This window comes from Saccostrea echinata, unplaced genomic scaffold, assembly GCF_033153115.1.
Source record: "Saccostrea echinata isolate AGI-Se365-2 ecotype Australia unplaced genomic scaffold, CSIRO_AGI_Sech_v1 ptg000028l, whole genome shotgun sequence".
Classification (NCBI taxonomy): Eukaryota; Metazoa; Mollusca; class Bivalvia; order Ostreida; family Ostreidae; genus Saccostrea; species Saccostrea echinata.
The window spans coordinates 3,870,650-3,891,888 of NW_026889777.1; the positions used below are offsets into that span (position 1 = coordinate 3,870,650).

At 33.6% G+C, this 21,239-nt stretch overlaps 3 protein-coding genes across 3 annotated transcripts in view; 1 reads left to right on the forward strand and 2 right to left on the reverse strand.

The window, feature by feature from the left end:
• Window positions 1-7,043, reverse strand: part of LOC133193639 (COMM domain-containing protein 3-like) — a 30,086-nt gene extending 23,043 nt beyond the window's left edge. The window contains exon 1 of the mRNA XM_061329593.1: window positions 6,888-7,043. Within this exon, the coding sequence (XP_061185577.1) occupies window positions 6,888-7,026 (139 nt within the window). The 5' untranslated portion in view covers window positions 7,027-7,043. The remainder of the gene's footprint in view (window positions 1-6,887) is intronic.
• A 462-nt stretch (window positions 7,044-7,505) lies between these two features.
• LOC133194038 (uncharacterized) lies at window positions 7,506-15,494 on the forward strand. Its single transcript, XM_061329959.1, has 4 exons — window positions 7,506-7,979; window positions 8,284-8,409; window positions 10,899-11,039; window positions 12,341-15,494. Exons 1-4 carry the CDS (start codon window positions 7,520-7,522, stop codon window positions 13,951-13,953), a joined length of 2,340 nt encoding a protein of 779 aa, XP_061185943.1. The 5' UTR covers window positions 7,506-7,519; the 3' UTR covers window positions 13,954-15,494.
• Window positions 15,495-18,891: 3,397 nt separating this feature from the next.
• On the reverse strand, window positions 18,892-20,067 carry LOC133193916 (neuronal acetylcholine receptor subunit alpha-7-like). Its single transcript, XM_061329828.1, has one exon. It carries the CDS (start codon window positions 20,065-20,067, stop codon window positions 18,892-18,894), a length of 1,176 nt encoding a protein of 391 aa, XP_061185812.1.
• Between the last annotated feature and the right edge of the window lie 1,172 nt (window positions 20,068-21,239).

The window sequence follows — 21,239 nt, forward strand, 5'->3', positions numbered from 1 at the left end:
ACACTTGTTGAAGAATATATAACAATAATTATCATTTTTATACATGTAGTATGTTAGATAGTGTATTGTTGAATTTTTGCATTTTTTTTTTGTTTCAATAAAAAAAATAAGTCTTGGTGAAATTACATGCTCTCATGCATTTAAATATAAGGTAAAGCAATGGGGATTTGACAATGTCATGTCAGGGCTAACAGACAGACTGAACCATAAAATAGATAACATACATCAGTGTTTGTGCGTACATTTATACATTTGCTGGCATATACATGTAACATCAGTGCTGTAAGCAGCTGTTAAATTTTAGATAAGAAAAATTCTAACCTTCATTTCCATGGTCCACGCCAATCATATATTAAAATGTCACCGTGAACTCTTTCATCACTCGCTACATTTATCACAGAAAACTCCGACACAAGACTGTTCATCGCTGTTAATGTGATCGTCAGAATTTCCTCGTAAACAATTTGCGCAAGAATATATATATCCCTTTAAAACTAATGCTCCCTGTACGCAACCAAGGATTTTATGTGCTTCGTAGATGTGGATTAAACGTGCATGTCTACATACGGCTCGTACGTTAAGAAAATGTACAACTGTCACATATTTTCTTCTCATTTTCTGTCTGTAATTCCGACTTGCATGGCTACTTCCGGGGACGTACTAAAGACTTGATATACTAAGGAACCTGATATTCGACCTGATGATTTTTCAAAAAATAAAATAATCAGATTGAGTGTTATACATGATTTATTTTTAAAAATTATTGATTATGAAGCATTATGCTATACTAAACTACACTTTTTTTTAAATATTTGCCAACAAACCATCAGATCATTTCACGTTTTTCGTATATCGGGTCTTTAGTGTCTTCTTCCCACAATGCCGCTCGTGATTGTTTACATCCAGGTTACAAACAAGAGGCCCCGATTAAGACTCTTTCTATACGGATGCATTTGAAAATGTTGATTTACCTTTACTTGTGTAAATAACTTGCATTTATAAACGATTTATATAACAGAAAACAGAGAAATCGAATCAAAACAATTTATTTAAAACACAACAACTATCTAAAACCGTACAAGCATGTGTTACGATGCCCTAAAAGGCGTGGCTGGTTTGTAGACAACTTGTTCCTATACGATTCTCGAATAATTATTATATAAAATAGAATAAAATATAGCACGGAGCTTGTTTCTCTTTATACCACATGACAAGATTTAATATGTTAGAAATTATGTCATTCAAAATTTTTCATAATATTTTCATATTTTTAGCTATCCAAAAAATACTTTTATGACCTGCTGTCCCCTGAATATAGGGGCCAGCCCCTTTTTCTTGATGTTATCTGAAAGCTCTCGTAATTACACACAACTTTTATTCTATATGTCTTACCAAATTTTTATCAGTTTAAAAGTTATTAAACAAAAAGCAGCAAAATTTCATGGAAAAATAATTCTTAAAACTTGCCGTCACATAGCTTCCGAACTTAAAAAAATTAGCCTACAATTTTAATGTTCTGCGCATCTGCAATGTATTAGTTACAAGTTCTCCAGTTTTCATGCAAATATCATGTGTCGTTATTGAGAATTCTACTGGACAAGAGACCCTCCAAATATCGATTAAAGGGCAATAACTCATGAACAGGGGTAGATATCAAAAATTTGAAAAAACCGTTTTTAGGCAATAACACATTGTATCTACCCTGAAAGTTTCATAGCAATCGGACAAAAGGTCTCCGAGAAATCGCCTGCTGAAAATCGGCGGGAAAAAAAATATAAAATAATAATAAGAAACAGTAGAATAACAGTAGGGTCTTCCGAAGGAAGCTCGGAAGACCCTAATAAAAGTGAAAAAGAAACAATAGAATAATAGAAGGGTCTTCCGTTGGAGACGGAAGACCCTAACTAGATGAGATCTCGTTGCGAGCAACGAGTAGGTCTTCCGTCTGATTTTTTGATAAGATGAGATATGATTTTGACTATGATCTTTGTTAAAAGATAATAATATATAGACTTCCCTAATTAGATTACATTCTTTTGATTTATATAACATTATCAAAGAGCTATAGATGACAGGCTTCTGGCCCCTCTGAGCCCCTAATTTGAGGGGTCAGCCCCTTTTTCTTGATATCAAATGAAAGGTCTTGTGATTTTGAAGACTTTTTGTTCAACAACTATTCAGAGATTTCTTTTCGTTGTGGAGAGATGCTGAATGAAAATATTTAGGGGCAACCCCTCCAAGTCCTTAATGGGGCCGTTTGACAAAAATTGAAAGGGTGCATATTGTTAAGAACATTATTCTGACCATCTTTTGTTTAGGATTGCTAATCAAAATATTCTCCCTTTTCGAGATATAAAGCGTCAAAGATTTAGCATTCTGGCCCCTTGTGACCCCTTATTACGTAACATATGATCAGAATCTTATCATATTCTGTTGTAAATCGTTAAGATAAACATCTTTGCTTCAGTAATGCATCACAAATTATTGATCGTTAAAGAGTTAAAGATGAAAGACTTTTGGCCCTTCTTAGCCCCTAATTTGAGGGCTCAGCCCCTTTTTCTGGATATCAAATGAAAGGTCTTGTGATTTTGAAAACTTTTTGTTCAACAACTATTCAGAGATTTCTTTTCCTTGAGGAGATATGCTGAATGGAAATATTTAGGGGCCACCTAGTCCTTAATGGGGCCGTTTGTTAAAAATTGAAAGGGTTCATATTGTTTAGAACATTATTCTAACCATCTTTTGTTCAGTATTGCTTATGAAAAGATTCCCCCTTTTCGAGATATAAAGCGTCAAAGATTTAGCATTCTGGCCCCTTTTGGTCCCTTATTACGCAATATAGAATCAAAATTTTATAATATATAGTTGCAAATTGTTAAGATAAACATTTTTGCTTCAGTAATTGATAACAAAATATTGGCCATTAAAGAGTTATAGATGAAAGACTTTTGGCCCCTCTTAGCCCCTAATTTGAAGGATCAGCCCCTTTTTCTTTATATTAAATGAAAGCTCTTATCATTGTGCACAACTTTTGTTATATATGTTTTAACAAAATATTTACAGGTATTAAGACATGAAAGAAAAAGTGCTAAATTTTGCGAGATTGTTATGATCCTATTTATCGAGCCCTGGCGAGCTTCGGCGCCTTTTATGCTTGGAAGATATAGACCCAAAAAAGCACATCTACAATCCTTCCTCTACTTTCACTGTGAATCTCAACTCAATATCTCTATTCGTTTAGGAGTGATTGCCAGGACAAGCCGACCCTCTGAAAATCGGAAAATCGTCCATATCTCACGACCGGAAGTGACGTCATCAAAATAAAAAATTTCCAATAAGGTTCAGATCAATATCTATTAGATCTGAAAGTTTCGTGAAAATCGACCGAGCCGTTTCCGAGAACTCGCTTGCACAAAATCGGTAAGAAAAAAAAAGAATAATAATAATAATAATAATAATAACTAGATGAGATCTCGTTGCAAGCAACGAGTGGGTCTTCCGTCCGATTTTTGATAAGATGAGATCAGAATTTGACTGAGATTTTTGTTCAAATAAAATGATAAAAATAAATTATTAAGACGAAAATTTCGCATCAGTAGTGTGTATTAAAATATTGATCATTAAAAAGTTATAGATTAAAGACTTTCGGCCCGTCCTGGCCCCTATTTTGAGGGACAAGTCCTTTTTTTTTTTTTTTTTTTTTGGTATCTTCTTATAGCTCTTGTGATTTTGAACATTTTTGTTCATCAACAATTCTGAAATTCTTTTTCGCTTCCGAGATATATGCAAAAGAAATATTTAGGGGCTGGCCCTTCAACTCCTAAATGGGGGTGTTTAGCAAAAATGAAAAGGTTACATATAGTTTAAAACCTTATTTTGAACATATTTTATTCAACACTGCTTATCAAAATATTTCCCAATTTCGGGATATAGAGTGCCAAAGATTTGTCATTCTGGCCCCTTATGGCCCCTAATTATGTAACATATGATGTGAATATTATAATATATAGTTGTAAATTGTTGAGATAAACATGTTTGCTTCAGTAATGAATTTCAAAATATTGAGCATTAAAGATTTATTCATCAAAGATTATCGGCCTCTCTCAGCCCCTATTTTGAGCGGCCAGCCCCTTTTTCTTCATATCACTTTAAAGCTCTTATGATTTTGAACATTTTTTGTTCAACAACTATTCAGAAATTCTTTTTCGTTTCCGAGATATTTGCAAAAGAAGCATTTAGGGGCCGGCCCTTTAACTCCTTATTGGGGACGTTAAGCAAAAAATAAAAATTTGCATATTGTTCAGAACATTATTTTGAACTTCTTTTGTTCAGTATTGCATATCAAAATATTTCACACTTTTGAGATATATAGCGTTAAAGATTTTGCATTTTGGCCCCTTATGACCCCTAATTATGTAACATATAATGTGAATATCATAATATGTAGTTGTAAATCGTTAATATTAACATTTTTGCTTCAGTAATGCATTACAAAATATTGATTGTCAATGAGTTATTGATTACAGATTTTCAGTCCCTCTCGGCCCTTTTTTTGAGGGGCCAGCCCCTTTTTCTTCATACCACTTTAAAGCTCTTATGATTTTGAACACTTTTTGTTCAACAACTAGTCAGAAATTCTTTTTCGTTTCCGAGATATTTGCAAAAGAAGTATTTAGGGGCCGGCCCTTTAACTCCTTAATGGGGACGTTTAGAGAAAAATGAAAGGTTGCATATTCTTAAGAACATTATTTTGAACATCTTTTGTTCAATATTGCTTATCAAAATATTTCCCACTTTTGAAATAAAAAGCGTCAAAGATTTTACATTCTGGCCCTTAACGGCCCCTAATTATGTAACATATGATGTAAATATTATAATATATAGTTGTAAATTGTTGAGATAAACATTTTTGCTTCAGTAATGCATTACAAAATTTTGATTGTTAAAGAGCTATTGACTAAAGACTTTTGGCCCCTCTCGGCCCCTAATATGATGAGTCAGCCCTTTTTCTTTGATATCATATAAAAGATCTTGTAATTCTACACAATTTCTATTCAATATGTTTTTAGAAAATCTCCACAGTTTTAGAGATATGATAAAAAATGTCTCGAAAATTCACTCCTGATTCATGTCCTAAATTTTGACCCCTACCGAGCTTCCATACTAGGTACTTCCGGAAAATTTGAAAACCCAGGTGCAAAACTTCAACATGTCGTCTATAATCGCTGAAAATTTCAGCGTTCTAGCTTTTGCCGTTTTTTAGATTTTGTGTCGACAAAATGGTTATCTGAAAATCGATTAAAGGGCGATAACTTCCGACCGAAAGTGAATTCTAAGGATTTGAACAAAAAAGGATCATCTTCAGATCAAAAGGCATTACCCCTGAAAATTTCATGAAAATCGATCGAACCGTTTGCGAGATATCTTCTGCACAAAAATTGTAAAGAAAAAGTGGAATAATAATAATAATAATAAAAGTGAAAAAGAAACAATACAATAATAGAAGGGTCTTCCGTTGGAGACGGAAGACCCTAATAATAGGGAAAAAGAAACCGAACGAAAACAATAAGGTCTTCCGTTGAAGACGGAAGACCTTAATTAGATGGTAATACACTTTTCAATTTTATTTTTCACAGGTTAAAGCATGATAATTTAATATCTTTTATTGAAGAGACTATAATAGAATTATAATAGAATAAGAGAATTAATGCAAGAGACATAAATAATTAGGATTATAACTGTACATGTGCTTGCAGATACATAAATCTTATATTTCTACAAGCACTTAATTGTAAATCTATCAATCTATATAGGGTTCAGAATGAACATTTTATATATATTTTATTTATACATCAAACCCTTAGAATATACATATATATGCTTAGTCTGTGGTGATTGACTTTATAATTATCATACTATACAGAATATAATCATTGTTGGTAGTGGTATGTGACAGTGGAATGAAAAAGATCACCTGATCACTAGATTCTAACTGACTAAGGATTTAATAAAATTTGAAAAAAATACAAATCTTGTTGTTGGCCTACACAATAAGTCACTGGAAATTAATTTAAATTTATAGTTAGTGCAAGTATAAAAATGACATGCATAGATGATAGATATGCAATAAACAGGTCTGGTACAATCACTAGATTTAGCTACGTAGCTTGAATTACCTACATAGCTTTATTTACCTACTTGAAGTAGCTTTATTTAGCTACTAAATCAAACTTATTTCTTAAATATGAATTTTTCCCAGAAAGTGCAGAAAATTGCACTTTGATGCAGTGATAATTTTCAACTTTGAACTCATCTGAAAACAATTCATGAAAAAATCACTCTTGGAGATGTGTCTTTTTTTGCGCAATTGCAATCAAAGTTCTAAAAGTTATGGGGCTATATACAACAGTTAATTTGTGACCTAACAGTTACTTCTTGAGTGTAATAACAAAGAAAACCAGTTTTGGTTAACATGAGCACAATGTGAAGTAATCATACTTATCCATGCCTCATCTCGCACAAGGTGTGTACAGTTACTCAAACAATGGGAATACATATTTTCCTTAAATGTGATCAAACGCAGCAATGTTAAAACTATCTCTGCTTTAGATTGCTTTGTAAATGATACCTAGAATAAATATTAGTAGACATTTTCTTGCGACTTTTTGTCTTTTTAAGATAAAAAGCAAAATTGTGAAAAGTTGCCTTGAAATAGCTAAATAAAGCTCCCTGAGGTAGGTAAACAAAGCTACGGTAGGTAATTTTAGCTACGTAGCTAAATGTACTGATTGTACTGGACCTGATAAACTTCAAATGGAAATCATGTGACTAAAAACCTGGTATTCCATGCATTGCAAAAAAGAAAAAAAATATATATATATGGATACCTTCTATGGCATTTCTGTCGCTAGAATTGATGACACCTCTAAAAGCTACCTCCAGAAAATTGGGAAATAGTGCATCAGGTACATGAACGGAGTCTCCAGCTAAAGTTAAAGCATCTAGGGTTGACTGAGGTAATTCCATGTTTGATCCACCCCTCTATGTACACTAATTGCTCCTTCACTACAAAAGAGTTCATCGGCTAGCGATAACACTAGCTAGTACTTTTGACTCCCGACTCTGTTGGTTGTATAGATTCGCTTCATATTTGCCAGACACATTTTCTTCATTTAAATACAATAATCATATATAAATCATCTATCCATCATCTATAAAACTACTTCTAAGTTATAAAAGTAGAAACCAAAAAAAGGATACCTGTTCAATTTAGTCCATAAACGCCACCATTCGTAAACTTTTTGATATTTTTTTTTATTTTTGTGAATTTAATTCAGCATAGTTAATGTGCCTGAAAAGTTTGAACCGAATTTGTTAAGCGATGTGGAGAATATCAACGAAAAAAATATATCCAAGAGAATCGGGAGTCAGCAATACTACATTTAACGCCTGCCGAGTTTGACTGGCGGAAAAACGAAAGTAGGATCCGGATTTCACAGACAGAAGATCTGGAAGGAGAATGGATCATTTTAGGTTACTAAGGGAAATATGGCCTTTATTACGAGAAAGACTAGTAGAACCACTAGAATTGATACCCTATATAAGAGGACTAAATGATAATGACATCGAGAGCATAAGAGCTGCGCACAATACAAATAAGATGACAGCTATTGATAGATTGTATGATGCACTCAGAAGAAGGGACCGCAAATGTTTTTACAGTTTTCTCGTCGCTTTACGAGAACATGAATACAAAGATTTAGCTAATGAAATAATTGAGATAGGTGGTATTCAACCTGAGTGGTTGCCAAGACCATATATTAATGCTGCACTGACAGGCACAAGAAATCAATCTGCACTCAGAGTAGAACCACCGCCAGCGCCAAGAGTTGTTGTACAAGAAGATTCATATTCATCTGTACAGACTCGTAATAGTGAATACACAGCAAAACCTACTACTCCTGAGCCATTAACAGAAGGTACAAATTGTTTAGTATTATATTCAGAAATTCTGAATATATTATTAATAATTATGACAGAATTAATCAGTCCATTGAGATCCAATAATTAAGTGTAATATTTGGAATGATGCCTTCACCAGTCCATATATCCAGGCTATCTGAATCACAACTATGATTTTAAAAAAAATATCACTGTAGCCCAATATACTGCATTTTCTCCTGATGAAACTTTGAATATAAACTTTCTTTAATCATGTTAGTAGCTATAGCTATAGAAGATGATTTCTATGAAATTTTATATGATCATCACAATTGTTTTCAGAGACAGAGCTGAGACAGGTGCTAGATTCCATTTATGATTGTTGGGCTTCTGAACTCAATAGAGGTCAACTCTGGAGAAAATTGGGTCAGAAATTTCGTCTTACAAGGCAAAAAATTAAAGAGCTACGTAAGTGAAATTTTCAAAAATTTTAATCATAATTTGTTGACATCTTTTAGCACACATAGATTCTTTTTAATTTGTGTGGTTCTGCATGGGAATGTATAGGAAAAAAATGTTTTTAAACAAATCCTCTTTCTTAGAACGCAGGGTCATGATTAGTCATAGTAACATGCAGTTGATGCATCCTGGGTCTTCGGAGTAGGTCGACTGAAAAGTAGGTCATCGTGACCTACTTTTGAAAATTTATGGCTTTGATTAAATATTTCAGGTACTAACTGACTTAGAATCATCAAAATTTGTCAGTCGATGCATCTTTGGTCTTCGAAGTAGGTTGACTGAAAAGTAGGTCATCGTGACTTACTTTTGAAAATTTATGGCTTTAATTAAATATTTTTGGTACTAATTGGCTTAGAATCATCAAACTTTGTCAGTCGATGTATCTTGGGTCCTTGGAGCACAACAACTGAAAAGTAGGTCATCATGACCTACTTTTGAAAATTCATGGCTTTAATTAAATATATCAGGTTCTAATTGGCTTAGAATCATCAAACTTTGTCAGTTGATGCATCTTGGGTCCTTGGAGTACAACAACTGAAGAGTAGGTCACTTTGACCTACTTATAAAATTTTATGGTTATAATTTTAAATAATATTTTAGGTATTAATTGGCTTAAAATCATCAAACTTAGTTGATGGGTCCTCAGAGAATGACAAGTGATAAGTAGGTCACCATGACCAACTCTCAGGTACTAATTTGCTTAGAATCATCTTGGGTTCTCAGAGTGTGAATTGGAATTTCAAGGTTTTATCTAAATATACAGGATACTTAGAGGCTTCAAATAGAAGTGGTAGGTTGTACAGTTTATCAGAAGAGCGATTCAAGGCCCTTGGGCCTCTTGTTATGCAAGTTAATCCAAAGGCAGTTCAGATTCAAGTTATTTTTAATCAGGACCCTGGGGGTAGGGGATATAAGTAGGGGTAAGAATTTTATTTTGGAAGATATTAAAAAAAATGTTCTAAATTCTTCTCAAGATCAAATTTTAATTAGCATAGTTAATGAATACAGGAAAACTATCCTTAAAAAAATTCTTCTCTGGAACAGCAAGGCCATTTTACTACAATGTTAGTGATATTGATACTGAAGCATCATGTCTTGAATCAAGTTTGTTTCAGTTAATACCCCTTGGGTTGGGGGGGGGGGGGGGTCACAATATGGGGTCAAAATTTTTCATGGGAATAAAGAGGGGGAAGAATCTGAGGAAGAACAAACAAGGTGACTGAGACGAGTGTTTTGGCCTGTGAGCTTGTTTAATATGTCATGAAAAAGCTGTGCACAAATTCAGAACCCAGGATTTTAATTAATTTCTTGAAATTGTACATGTATGACAAATAAATGAAATTCAACTAATGGTCAACTAGTGGTCAGATACATTTGTTTTGATAAAAAAGATATAGAACACCACCATGTTGATTTCCTTTTGTAACACATAGACATACATTGCATAATACTTCTGAATCAATGTCTATAAACTCATACCATTACTAGTATTCACTGAACAAATTAACAATGTTGATTTCCTTTTGTAAAATAAGATTTCCAAGATAAATACATGTAATGCAATTTTGCTTTAAGAGTTCTAAACAATGCATGATACATGTATCTGTGACTGTCCCATAAGTATTAATTGTTGTCCCTAATTTAAAGCACTCTCTCTTGTCATTTTCAAACTAAAAAAAGTGCCATTTCAACTGATTTTGAAAATCTAATTAATACGTTGTATTAACTAGTTTTTATAACCAGTATCCATGGTAACAGTCTTTACTGAGAAATAAAAACCTATTTGTATAAAAACCTCAATGTCTTCAACAGTCAAGGGTGAGACTGAAATCCATCATATTGAAAAATGATTGATAATTGTCATTTCTGCTAACTACATAATGTATCTATTTTTATAAGTTTTGTAAATATGACTTGCTTTCATCATATTTCCATTCCTAAGTTAATTCTTCCAACCCATTTGATACAATAACAATATAGTACACTATCCTGCCATGGACCCATGTGTAGAGATTCAACTTGACAAATAATTGAAACCAAAATAAATAAGTGCACGCTGTAAAACTAATGAGATAATTAAGTGTGCCCAGACCTACCAATTTGATAAAAAATGATGAAAAAAGGTCATATTTATTTTCAGGTAACTCTATATTTAAAAATAAACTCCAAATAGGTATGACTGATTTTCATCATTATTCTAAAAAATGATGAATTTTAGTCAGTACTAAAAATCAACTTTATGACTAGAAATCTTCATTTTTAAAAATGATGAATTTCAGTCTCACCCCCTGACTGTTCAAATGTACTTTGTAAGCCATGTTTAGATCTGACATGAAAACGGAATTATTAAAGATAATTACCCTCAATTTCCAAATTTGTAAGTGGCCTGAACGCTTACTGAGGCAATTAAGGTTAATATTTTCACTCTGTATTTACAGAAGCAGAATCAAACCCAGGTGAGGCTGTCCTTGACCTAATTGCAGAAATAAATCCTGGATTCCGGGTTAGGGATTTAATGCAACTTTTACAAGGAGAGCGTATGTTCTCAGATCTACTTCAGCAAATCAGAAGGGATGTAGGTAATGAAAAGTACATGTATATATGAAAAGTGGATCAATTAATTCATTGTTTGAGCTGGCATTTTTAGCTCACCTGAACCAAAGGCTCAAGTGAGTTTTTCTGATCAAAATTTATCTGCTGTCTGTCGTTGTTTTTCGTTGTTGGCGTTGTTGTAATAAACTTTTCATATTTTCATCTTCTTCTCCAGAACCACTGGACCAATTTCAACCAAACCTGGCACAGAGAATCCTGGGTGAATGTAATTGAAATTTGTTCAAATGAAGGGCCCTGCCCTCTTCTAAGGGGAGATAAAATAAATAAATAATTAAGAAATAGTGAAAATTGGGTGATGTCATTTAAAAATCTTCTCAAGAACAGCAAAGCCACGAATAGTCATATTTATATAGAAGCATCCTCAGGTAGTGTAGATTCAAATTTGTTAAAATCATGACCCCTGGGGATAGGCTGGAGCCACAATTGGGGATCCAAGTTTTACGAAGGAAAATACAGGATTTTTTTTAAAAATGTTCTTCCAGGAACAGCAAAACCATGATTAGTCATATTGATGTGGAAACATCTGTAGGAAGTGTAGATTCAAGTTTGTTCAAATCATGACTCCTGAATCATGATGGAAAGGGAGGAGCCACAACTGGTGATCAAAATTTTACATAGGAATATTGAGGAAAAATCTTTGAAAATCTTCTTCTCAAGAACAGAAAAGTCATGAGTAGTCATATTGGTATGGAAGCATCCTCAGATTGTGTAGATTCAAGTTGATTCAAATATTGACCCCCAGGGATAGGGTGGGACTGCAATGGGGGATCAAAGTTTTATATGAAAAATCTTTAAATCATTCTTCTTCTTTCTCTGAACAGCATGGCTATGATTGGTTATATTTGTATGGAAGTGTAAATTCAAGTTTGTTCTGATGATGGTAGAAGGGGAGAGAAAGGAGCCACAACGGGTGATAATATATAGGAAAAATCTTTCTCTCAAGAATGGTAAAGCCATGATATGATTAGTCATATTGATATGGAAATTTTCAGATAGTGTAGATTCAAGTTCGCTCAAAATCATGAGCCCTGGGTGGTATAGAGAGCGATTAAAATTTTACAAAGGGAAATGGGAAAGGGAGAAGGGAAATGCTGATGATCATGAAGAACTGATATGGACAATAGTGACTCAGGTGAGCATTATGGCCCATGGGCCTTTTGTTTGAGATATGCATTCTGATATTAACATGTCTTACACCATACTTTCCTCAGATTTGTTGTTTTTTTTATTCCTTTCAATAGGAAAGCAAATGAAACATATTTTGTAGGTGATTATAACAACCTTGACAACATATCCTGTCAGCAAGAAAGAGGTCAGGACAATACAGAATATCCACCAAGAAATGATTCTACAAGCAACTTGCAAAATAACGAAAACACTCTGTTATATACTCGATCACAGAACAATAGTTTTTCCCAAGAATTTAGCTCTGATAGCCAATCCAAAATAGCCTCTTCATCCAAATCTGACAAATTTCTAGGAAAAAATATTCCAGGAGAATCAGAGAAGTCATCTACAGCGGGAATCACTTTAACAGGTGATTTCACATCTTGTGACCAAGAAATACCTGGCCAGAAAGACAATCAACTGCCTCCATCTGTAACAATATCAGTACAGTCAGAGAGTAGTAATATCAGTCCTGTCATTAAAAGAAGTCAGCAAGAAATTCAAAGAGAAAATGAAAGGAAAGGTAGTGGAATAAGAGAAGATGAAAGTAAAGGAAAATCAACTGAGAGTACCATCAGGACTGGACCTACCAGTTGTGAAATTGAAGCCTTCCATCATACATCACCAAAGTCTAGTTTTCTAGATGATAATTTAAATCATCCAGAAGATTTATATAAAAAAATTCAAAGTACAAAAGATGTGACGGGACATAGAACAGAGATGGAGACTACTCGTGGCTTAGATGATGGAGCTCCAAATCTTGATGTTGGGTCAGTATTGTCAAGACCAGAAGAAAATGCAAAGCAGACGAGTTTAGCTGGCACATTTCATCCTAGTAACATACAGGAGAGGGGACCTATTGTTCATGTTGAACAATCTGATTCAAATCAGGAGGGGTCAAGTATTACAAAAGCAGTAAAAGATTTTAGAAAAGCACTAGACAACGAAACTTTTGAAAGTACATCAGATATACCAAGGCCTCAAGAAATTTCTATGAACATTCCAGTCCAGTCAAGTGGACCCATAGTTCAAAATGAACAATCTGATTCATATCAGGATGGGTCAAGCAAAGATGCAAAGGAGTTAAGGGAGAAACTAGAGGAAGTAAGTCAAGAAAATGCATCAAATATAACAAGACCTTCAGGAAATTCTATAAATATTCCGGTGCTGACAGCTGGCTCTACAGAGGAAGGGAATCCCATAGCTGCCCCGGACTCAACCGTCAGCTCTGGGTCTGACCTGTTCCAATCCTGTCCTGTAGAATCCGGGTCTGGAGGACAAGGAGAAGAACAGACAGGAAGTCAGATAGTTAATTCCACTACAGTTCCAGTCCAACCCACTGATGAATCAGGAGCAAAGAACTTGGAGATGGAAGCCAGGGAATTGCAGAATGATATGGCAAATCAGCCAAGTACACAGAGTTATAGAGATATTCAGAACAGTATGCCTGATCAGGTCTTTGGTGGAGACCAAAACTGTGTAAACTCCTTAATAAATCGACTTCATTATGATACTGAAGAAACATCTCAAAGTCAAACTCATGACCAAAGCACACCCCGTGACACGCAAAATAATATTTCAGGAACATTACAAATGTCTGATTCGATGAGTATATCAGGTGTTCTTAGCAATATAGCAGGACCAAATGATAACCTTGTCAGCACAACTACAGACAACAGCAATTGTAGTCTAACCTCTACAGAAGAAAGTTAAATTTTTATTCATATAAGCAAACCAAAACAAGAATGAAACAAACTTGCATAACAGTCACACTATAATTGTTCCTAGTCTTTCCTGTGATGGTTATCAGTCAAGATAGGTTTAATTTAATGATGCCTGCATATGTTAATCCCATAATATGAAACCCTCTAAAGTCTATACTGTAATATTTGTATTTAATTACACATTGCATAATGATTGATACTGATGAAGAAACATGAGAAAGAGACTGATGAAAAATTATTGCCAATTCTTCTCCAGACACAAAAAAGGAACATATCATTTCAATAAGTATATAAAACTGTAAGATGAAGATTTAAGCATTGTTTTTAAGGTTTCCAATGTAAAATACATGTACAATATTGGAGATCTATTTGTTTTGGGCATTATCTCTGTCTTAACAAAAGCCTTGGTTTAGTATGAACTATTCAAGAATGGATGTAAGATTTTGATAAGTTAAAGGTCAAGTTGAAGTTACGATTAATGTAATACATTTTAGCCTTGCCTCTGGCACCATCAGATGGTTTTCCCCCTTTTTCTTTTTTAATAACAGATCTTACTTGAAAAAAGATGAAAAAAAATTGTTGTCCAAGTTGAATGATATGAAAAATGAATATTGATCATTAATATTAGCAGTTTTTGTATTCATCAAGAAGCTTTTGATTTAGATATGTGTGGTTACTAAAGTTAAGTACATGTAGTGTATGCGTAGAATGCTTAAATCAAATGAACCAGCAGTCAATCAAAGACTTTAAAATCAGTACATCTATCTATGGCTAACATGACTCTTAGTATAATGGAACTTAATTAAGGTTGTCAGCATAGTATGCTTTTTAGTCAAATTACTAGTAGTTAAAATGGTTGTTTGGATTTACATTCTGTCTAGTGTGTTTATTAAGTTTCTTTCATATATAATATGGCAGAGACAATAAAATTAATTTTTTTATGAATGAATGTCAGACACTGTATATCTTGGCATTATCTTTCTTGGAATGAGGAGTTATGTATGACTGAAACACGGGAATTAGCTAGGTCTTCACAAAAACTGTTTAATAAGTTGCATATATATATATGAATATATATATGAATGTGATACCGGTGTTTTTCTCTAAATTGCAATGCTCAGCTCACTGAAGTTGCTCATGCAGGTTCATTTGTGGGCTGGCTAAAGATTCTTCTATTATGTACAATGTAATGTTGGATTTTCTTTTTGAAAAAAAACTGTCTGCTATAAAATGTTTGTTCAGTTACAATAACCATTTTGATTTTCATTAATGGCACAGAGTGGTATAAGAGTTGTTAAAGATAAATAGATGTGTTAACATGTGTACTTAAAAAGTTGAAAAATGAATTTTTTCCACTTGATTATGATGAAGTTTGTGTATTTGGTGAAAATAATGTGATATGAAAGCCTTTGTTGCATACATAATTCACAATTTGTACCTAGAATTAAAGGTAGAATATGTTCACAAGATATCGTTACAATTCTGTGCCAAAAGTTAAATTATCTATCAGCTAGCCTATAGATTTTTAAATTGTACATATGTACTTGATTATCAAGTGCAAGCTAATCTAAATTTATTTATTTGTTTATTCATTTGTTATTGTTGTTCTTTTTTTTTAAATTTGCTCCAGTTGTAACAGTTATTTCATTTAAGCTTGAAATCTAACAAAATATCCTTCAAAATTATAATAAGCTCTTTCAAATGTCAGATGTTTTTGCTTATGATATGTGATGTAGTTATATGCCCCTCTCTTTCTCTCTCTCTCTCTCTCTCTCTCTCTCTTTCTCTGAGAAAAAGAGTGATTTTATAGAAAAAGCACACCCCGTGACACGCAAAATAATATTTCAGGAACATTACAAATGTCTGATTCGATGAGTATATCAGGTGTTCTTAGCAATATAGCAGGACCAAATGATAACCTTGTCAGCACAACTACAGACAACAGCAATTGTAGTCTAACCTCTACAGAGGAAAGTTAAATTTTTATTCATATAAGCAAACCAAAACAAGAATGAAACAAACTTGCATAACAGTCACACTATAATTGTTCCTAGTCTTTCCTGTGATGGTTATCAGTCAAGATAGGTTTAATTTAATGATGCCTGCATATGTTAATCCCATAATATGAAACCCTCTAAAGTCTATACTGTAATATTTGTATTGCAATTTTCTTGAATTTTAAGGAAACAAGTATATTTGAGTACTTTCACAGAAGAGAATAATATGAGCGCACTCTCTGATCTAAAAAATAAAACATGTTTTGTAATCTTCAGAAATAGTTCTATCATTTAATAGTTGCATATTTTAGATCAGAGGTTGCGCTCTATATTAAATATCGAAAAAGTTTTAAAAATTAGCTGTTTTGTAGAATTTTTCAGGATATGAGGAAAATGACGCATTTCTTGACGTCACAATGCATTGACTAGCCAGAAAATTACTTCATTTTTGATAGATACGCAGTCATAAAAGGTCTAAATGATATTTATTGCATTGTTAACTAAAACCAAGCAGTGTTAGTTTTTCTGAAATTCACAGGGCCAAAAAAGGCCCTAAGTGAACCTTGTTACTTGATAACCTAATTAGTATTGAGTTTATTGTTGGTGACATACTATGCAATCAATAATTTTCGTGGGGGTTCAATTCACGTTGTTTTCGAGGTATGAAGAGATCTACGAATTCATGTCCACCACGAAATTTTCATATACATAACTACTCAACAAGTCCCAAACCATGAAATCCCCCCACCCACCCCCGAACCAATAATTTTTCTTCAAACCTCGAAAAATTGACCCCACGAAAATATGTGATTTCACAGTATTCAAGTAAAATCTAAAAACTTTACATGCATGTAAAAGAGGTTTTTTTAAAATGATTCCATTGGATTGAACTTGCCATTTGTAAGTGAAAAGCGTACCTATACAGAACATTTTCTTCTTACATGAAACGTTTTTGTTGTTGAGTGTCACCAAGGGGAGATAACTTTAACCTTGAACTTTGACCATGAAGTCTGGAAATGGAAAATTTCTGTTTAGGATGACCCAATATGAATATCTTTCTAACAGAATCAAATTCAGAGGAACAATCAATGTTCATTCGTGGGTCACCTATATCCACGAATTTACATCCCCCTGAACAATTATTTTGTCAAGATATTTATTGATTGAATCTATTGTATATACCAGTTATCCACGAAATTACTTCTCCATGAACCATCAAAATTTTGCTTACCCACGAACATTGATCCATACGATCTACAGTGCTGGTCGCGCTAGCTAATGATTCAGCGATTGCTTCGTGATCAGTAGGTCCGCGTCCGATTTTCGTTTGCGGGGTCGCGTCAGACCTAAGACGTTTAATATAGGAAGTGACTGTTCCTTCGCTATTGCCAAAGCATTAGAAGTGAAAGTCAGGGGTCTTTGCAATTGCGACGGAACCTCGATTTTCAAAGTCTTTTTCCAATAACTGAGAAGAGATCTTGAAAATCGAGGTTCCGTGGTAGGCGCGTGCACGATGAAGAGCCCTTACTGAGACATGCAAAAGTAAAAGTCTGTGGCCTAAGGCAAGTGCCGTCTCTAAATGAGAGGAAAAAATCTCGATTAGGACAATAAACAACATACAATAAATCAATCTAACAAGTATAATTAGGTATATCAGAACGACATGCTTCAAAAACTGCCTTTGGGTTTTACCTTACCCTTGATTATGAACTTTGACCTCATTACTAGAAAGTTTAAACATCTTTATCTCTTTTGAAGATGACATGTTAAGGTCAAATCTTGTATTGTATCACATAAGCCATCAGGATGAAGTGTTTTGAACACTACCATAGGTACTGACCTTGGTGTTAATCTTGAGATTGAAATGAAATTGTTTAAAAATCTTTTTTGAAGATGACCTGATACATTCGATATTTTGATTATTTAAAATATAAAGTTAGCTGAGTCTTTAATCCTCAAACTGGTTAATGTTCTATAGGACCATGATACTGGTGCAATTCATCATTTAATGGGCAGGTAATTTAGAATCAGTCAAAACATTAAAGATTTTATTTAACTGAATTGTAAATGTTTCACAATCTAATGCGCCATTATCTTCGTCAGCATTTTTTCTTTTTATGAACAGTGATTCATAAAAAGTTTTTTGCACAACCCTTACAGGTTTATATTGAAATTTTACATTTTTCAATGTAAAATAGGCGTCTTTTATTTCAGTTGGACTTTCGATTATGGCTGTATATAAATTATAATCAATAGGTACATGTATCTTCTACTTCAGTTGGATGTTCCATCATGGCTATATATATATGTATAAATATTAATACCCAAGAAACGGTGTTGCCATGTTAGATTGTACTTTGTCCATTTTGCACTAATTCAATACAAAAACAATAGGTAATACAAAATGTTTTACAAGTTCAATACCATGGTAATGTATTTTTCTTTCTTCATTAAAAATATATCAAGCAGTAAAGTACTTTTCTAACAAGTAATGAATTTCTGAAATAGTAACACTTTAAATTTTCCTTTTTGAACATAAAAGTTGATAAGTATATAGAAAAAAAAGTTTGAATAATTTATGTTTGAAGAAAGTCAATGACAAGGTCTGTTCAAGAGCATAGTTGCATTTTTTTAACGAACAAAAAAAATCTCAAGAACAGAAAGTAAACTATGAGAGTCTAAATAAGCTTTGGATATTGCATCCTAAAAGGAAGTGTCTTTTAGCAGTAAGTATAAATACGGAAAAGGACTGCTTCTGTTCCATCTCCATATAACCAGTTGATCAATGTTTCAAGTTAGAAAAATAGCTGTTTCCTGGGCTAACACGCTTAAAATGTTCTTCATTATAACTAGGAGTTGTGATTCAATGTTATTCATGTGTCGGAGTATACACCTGATCATACAACGTCATAACTTGACTTGAAATACAATTACATAGGACGACACATTATCAGAACGAAAAATACAACAGACTGAATACTTAACAAACTAAAGAACATCCAGAAAAGAAACTTATTTGCTGAACGGGATACGTCAATCCATGAGACTGTTGGCTTGTTATCAGGCGATCCTTGCACTCCCTCATCGTCATTTTCTTCTTCCTTTTCTTCTTTTACCTCTGCTTCCTTCACAGCTATGGTGTGTACCTTACTCCGTGATTTTCGAAGGCAATTAGTGGATGTTATCGACACAAACACTTGCCAAAACCATGGTACTGGTTGATCTTTTTGTGACTTTTCATGCATCCTGAGAGTCAAGATTGTCATCAGCACAACAAAGCAACTTGTATTTAATTGAATGGCAATATTGATGTTGATTAGACTGACAGGCACAGTATTTGGTAAGCGATCAGCTATCATATTCAGATACAAAATGAGAGCTAGAAGCATTGTAACTGCGTATGACACCCTTTCTCCTGAAGATTCTGGAAGAAGAAACAGATTCAATGAGCACAGGTACATGAGTGGGACCACAAAGTTCATGAAAAGATACATCGGCTTCCTGGTCATTTTGAAAGAAATTATCATTTTGGAATAAGTAGAAATCATGTCTGTTTCACACATCACATGTGTTATTTCCCATTCTTCGTTCTTGTGCAGAGCAGTTAACCTTCCAAGGTATGCGTCTGATGTTGGTTGAATTACCACCTTGTTCAATGGTTCGTCACTCACAAAATGTATTTTGCATGTTTGCACATCCATTGGATAATAGAACATATCTGCGTCACACTTTGTAGTAGATAAACCCAAAATCAAATTTCGCATTGTGCCGTCAGGAGATGAAATGACTGTCTGATATTGATTGTCACTAGTTTTTAGGGTTGTGTCCTCCGTTACTGTATTGTAAATAGAGAAACCTGGACTCCAAATCAAAGACATGGGAATGGGAACTTCATCAACGACCTCTTTTGAAAAATATTCTCTCACCAATTCGTCAGTCCAAGTCATGTTTGCAATAATTAAGGATAAAAGTGTCCCAGTCTTTTCGTCGTAAGACACGACTGAGTGGAGAATCAGATCCATAAGGACAGTGATGGGGAGACTCTGGTTCTTTACAGGTCGAATGTGAGACAAAGGGTCTGTCTTCAAGGATTTGTAAAATTCCATTAAAGTGTCAATATCTGACGAAATGGAAAAGGCCACACAAAAAAGTAGTGAAAATAGCAGTAGTAGAGGCCTACAAGGGTTTTTGGTTGACATCCTTTAAAAATGCAATTGTACCTTACTACTCTACCGGAGAAAATTTCAAACTGGACAAACTCGCACATCTTAAGTATATAATTATCTCTAAAAGGTGATGCGTAATTTCGTATTTGACTTTACACGTGACCTTGTCAAACTTCTGTGATCACGTACTCATACAATAAAAGACTGCGATTTTTTTTTCTGTTAAACAAGTGTTTGTCGGTCCTGGTTGATCACACTCTCCAGATACTAGTCAAACAGAAGCGCATTTAAAAAATAAACACAGAAGCAAATTTTTGTTACCGGTAGATAGAATGTTCGATTTTCTTATTTTTCATTTTATTTATTCGTACTTCATAGTAACTAGAAATACTAGTAACGTTTTTACATTTTTTTTGACAAAAAAGAACAAAAAAAAATGTAAAAATTAAAAAATTTTGCACGAAAAGTTTCCATATTTGGCAATTAGAGAACTCTGGTCTGAGACCAAGCATATATATACTGAGATGATTTGATTTGACAAATATCATCTAAGCTTATCTATAATTGTTCTTTGTTTCAAATGATATTATTCATATAAATCAAAATGTATTTTAAAATAAAGCCTTTTTAAAATTGAAAATCAAATATTTGGTATATCTGAAAATTGGTGTGAAATATTAACTGAATATGACTCTCTTCTAATTTACTTTCGAACATAAAAGAATGACTATTGTAATTTCCGTTTTGCTAACAATCCAGTCATCGACTGCTTTGTTTTCTCCTCTCTGTACCCAACCTGTTTTAGTATAAAGCATTTCCAGACTTTTTCTAGATCAATGACCTTTTTGTTTAAGGAGTGCAAAACAAGATGATCGACATTTTGTTTTAAACGAAAGTACCTCATATTTACTTTTCAAATGTATTTCCGTCCTCCTCAGCGATGGACAAGCTTCTTCTCTTTCATCATTTTCAAAATGCATTGATTTCCTTTTCTGCTCAAAGATCTCTTTTAATTCAAAAACGCCAACGTGACTAGCGATAAACATATAAACCGAATTTTGATCAGTACATTTGACAATTTGTTACAATGCTGGAATTCTAACAAACAATTG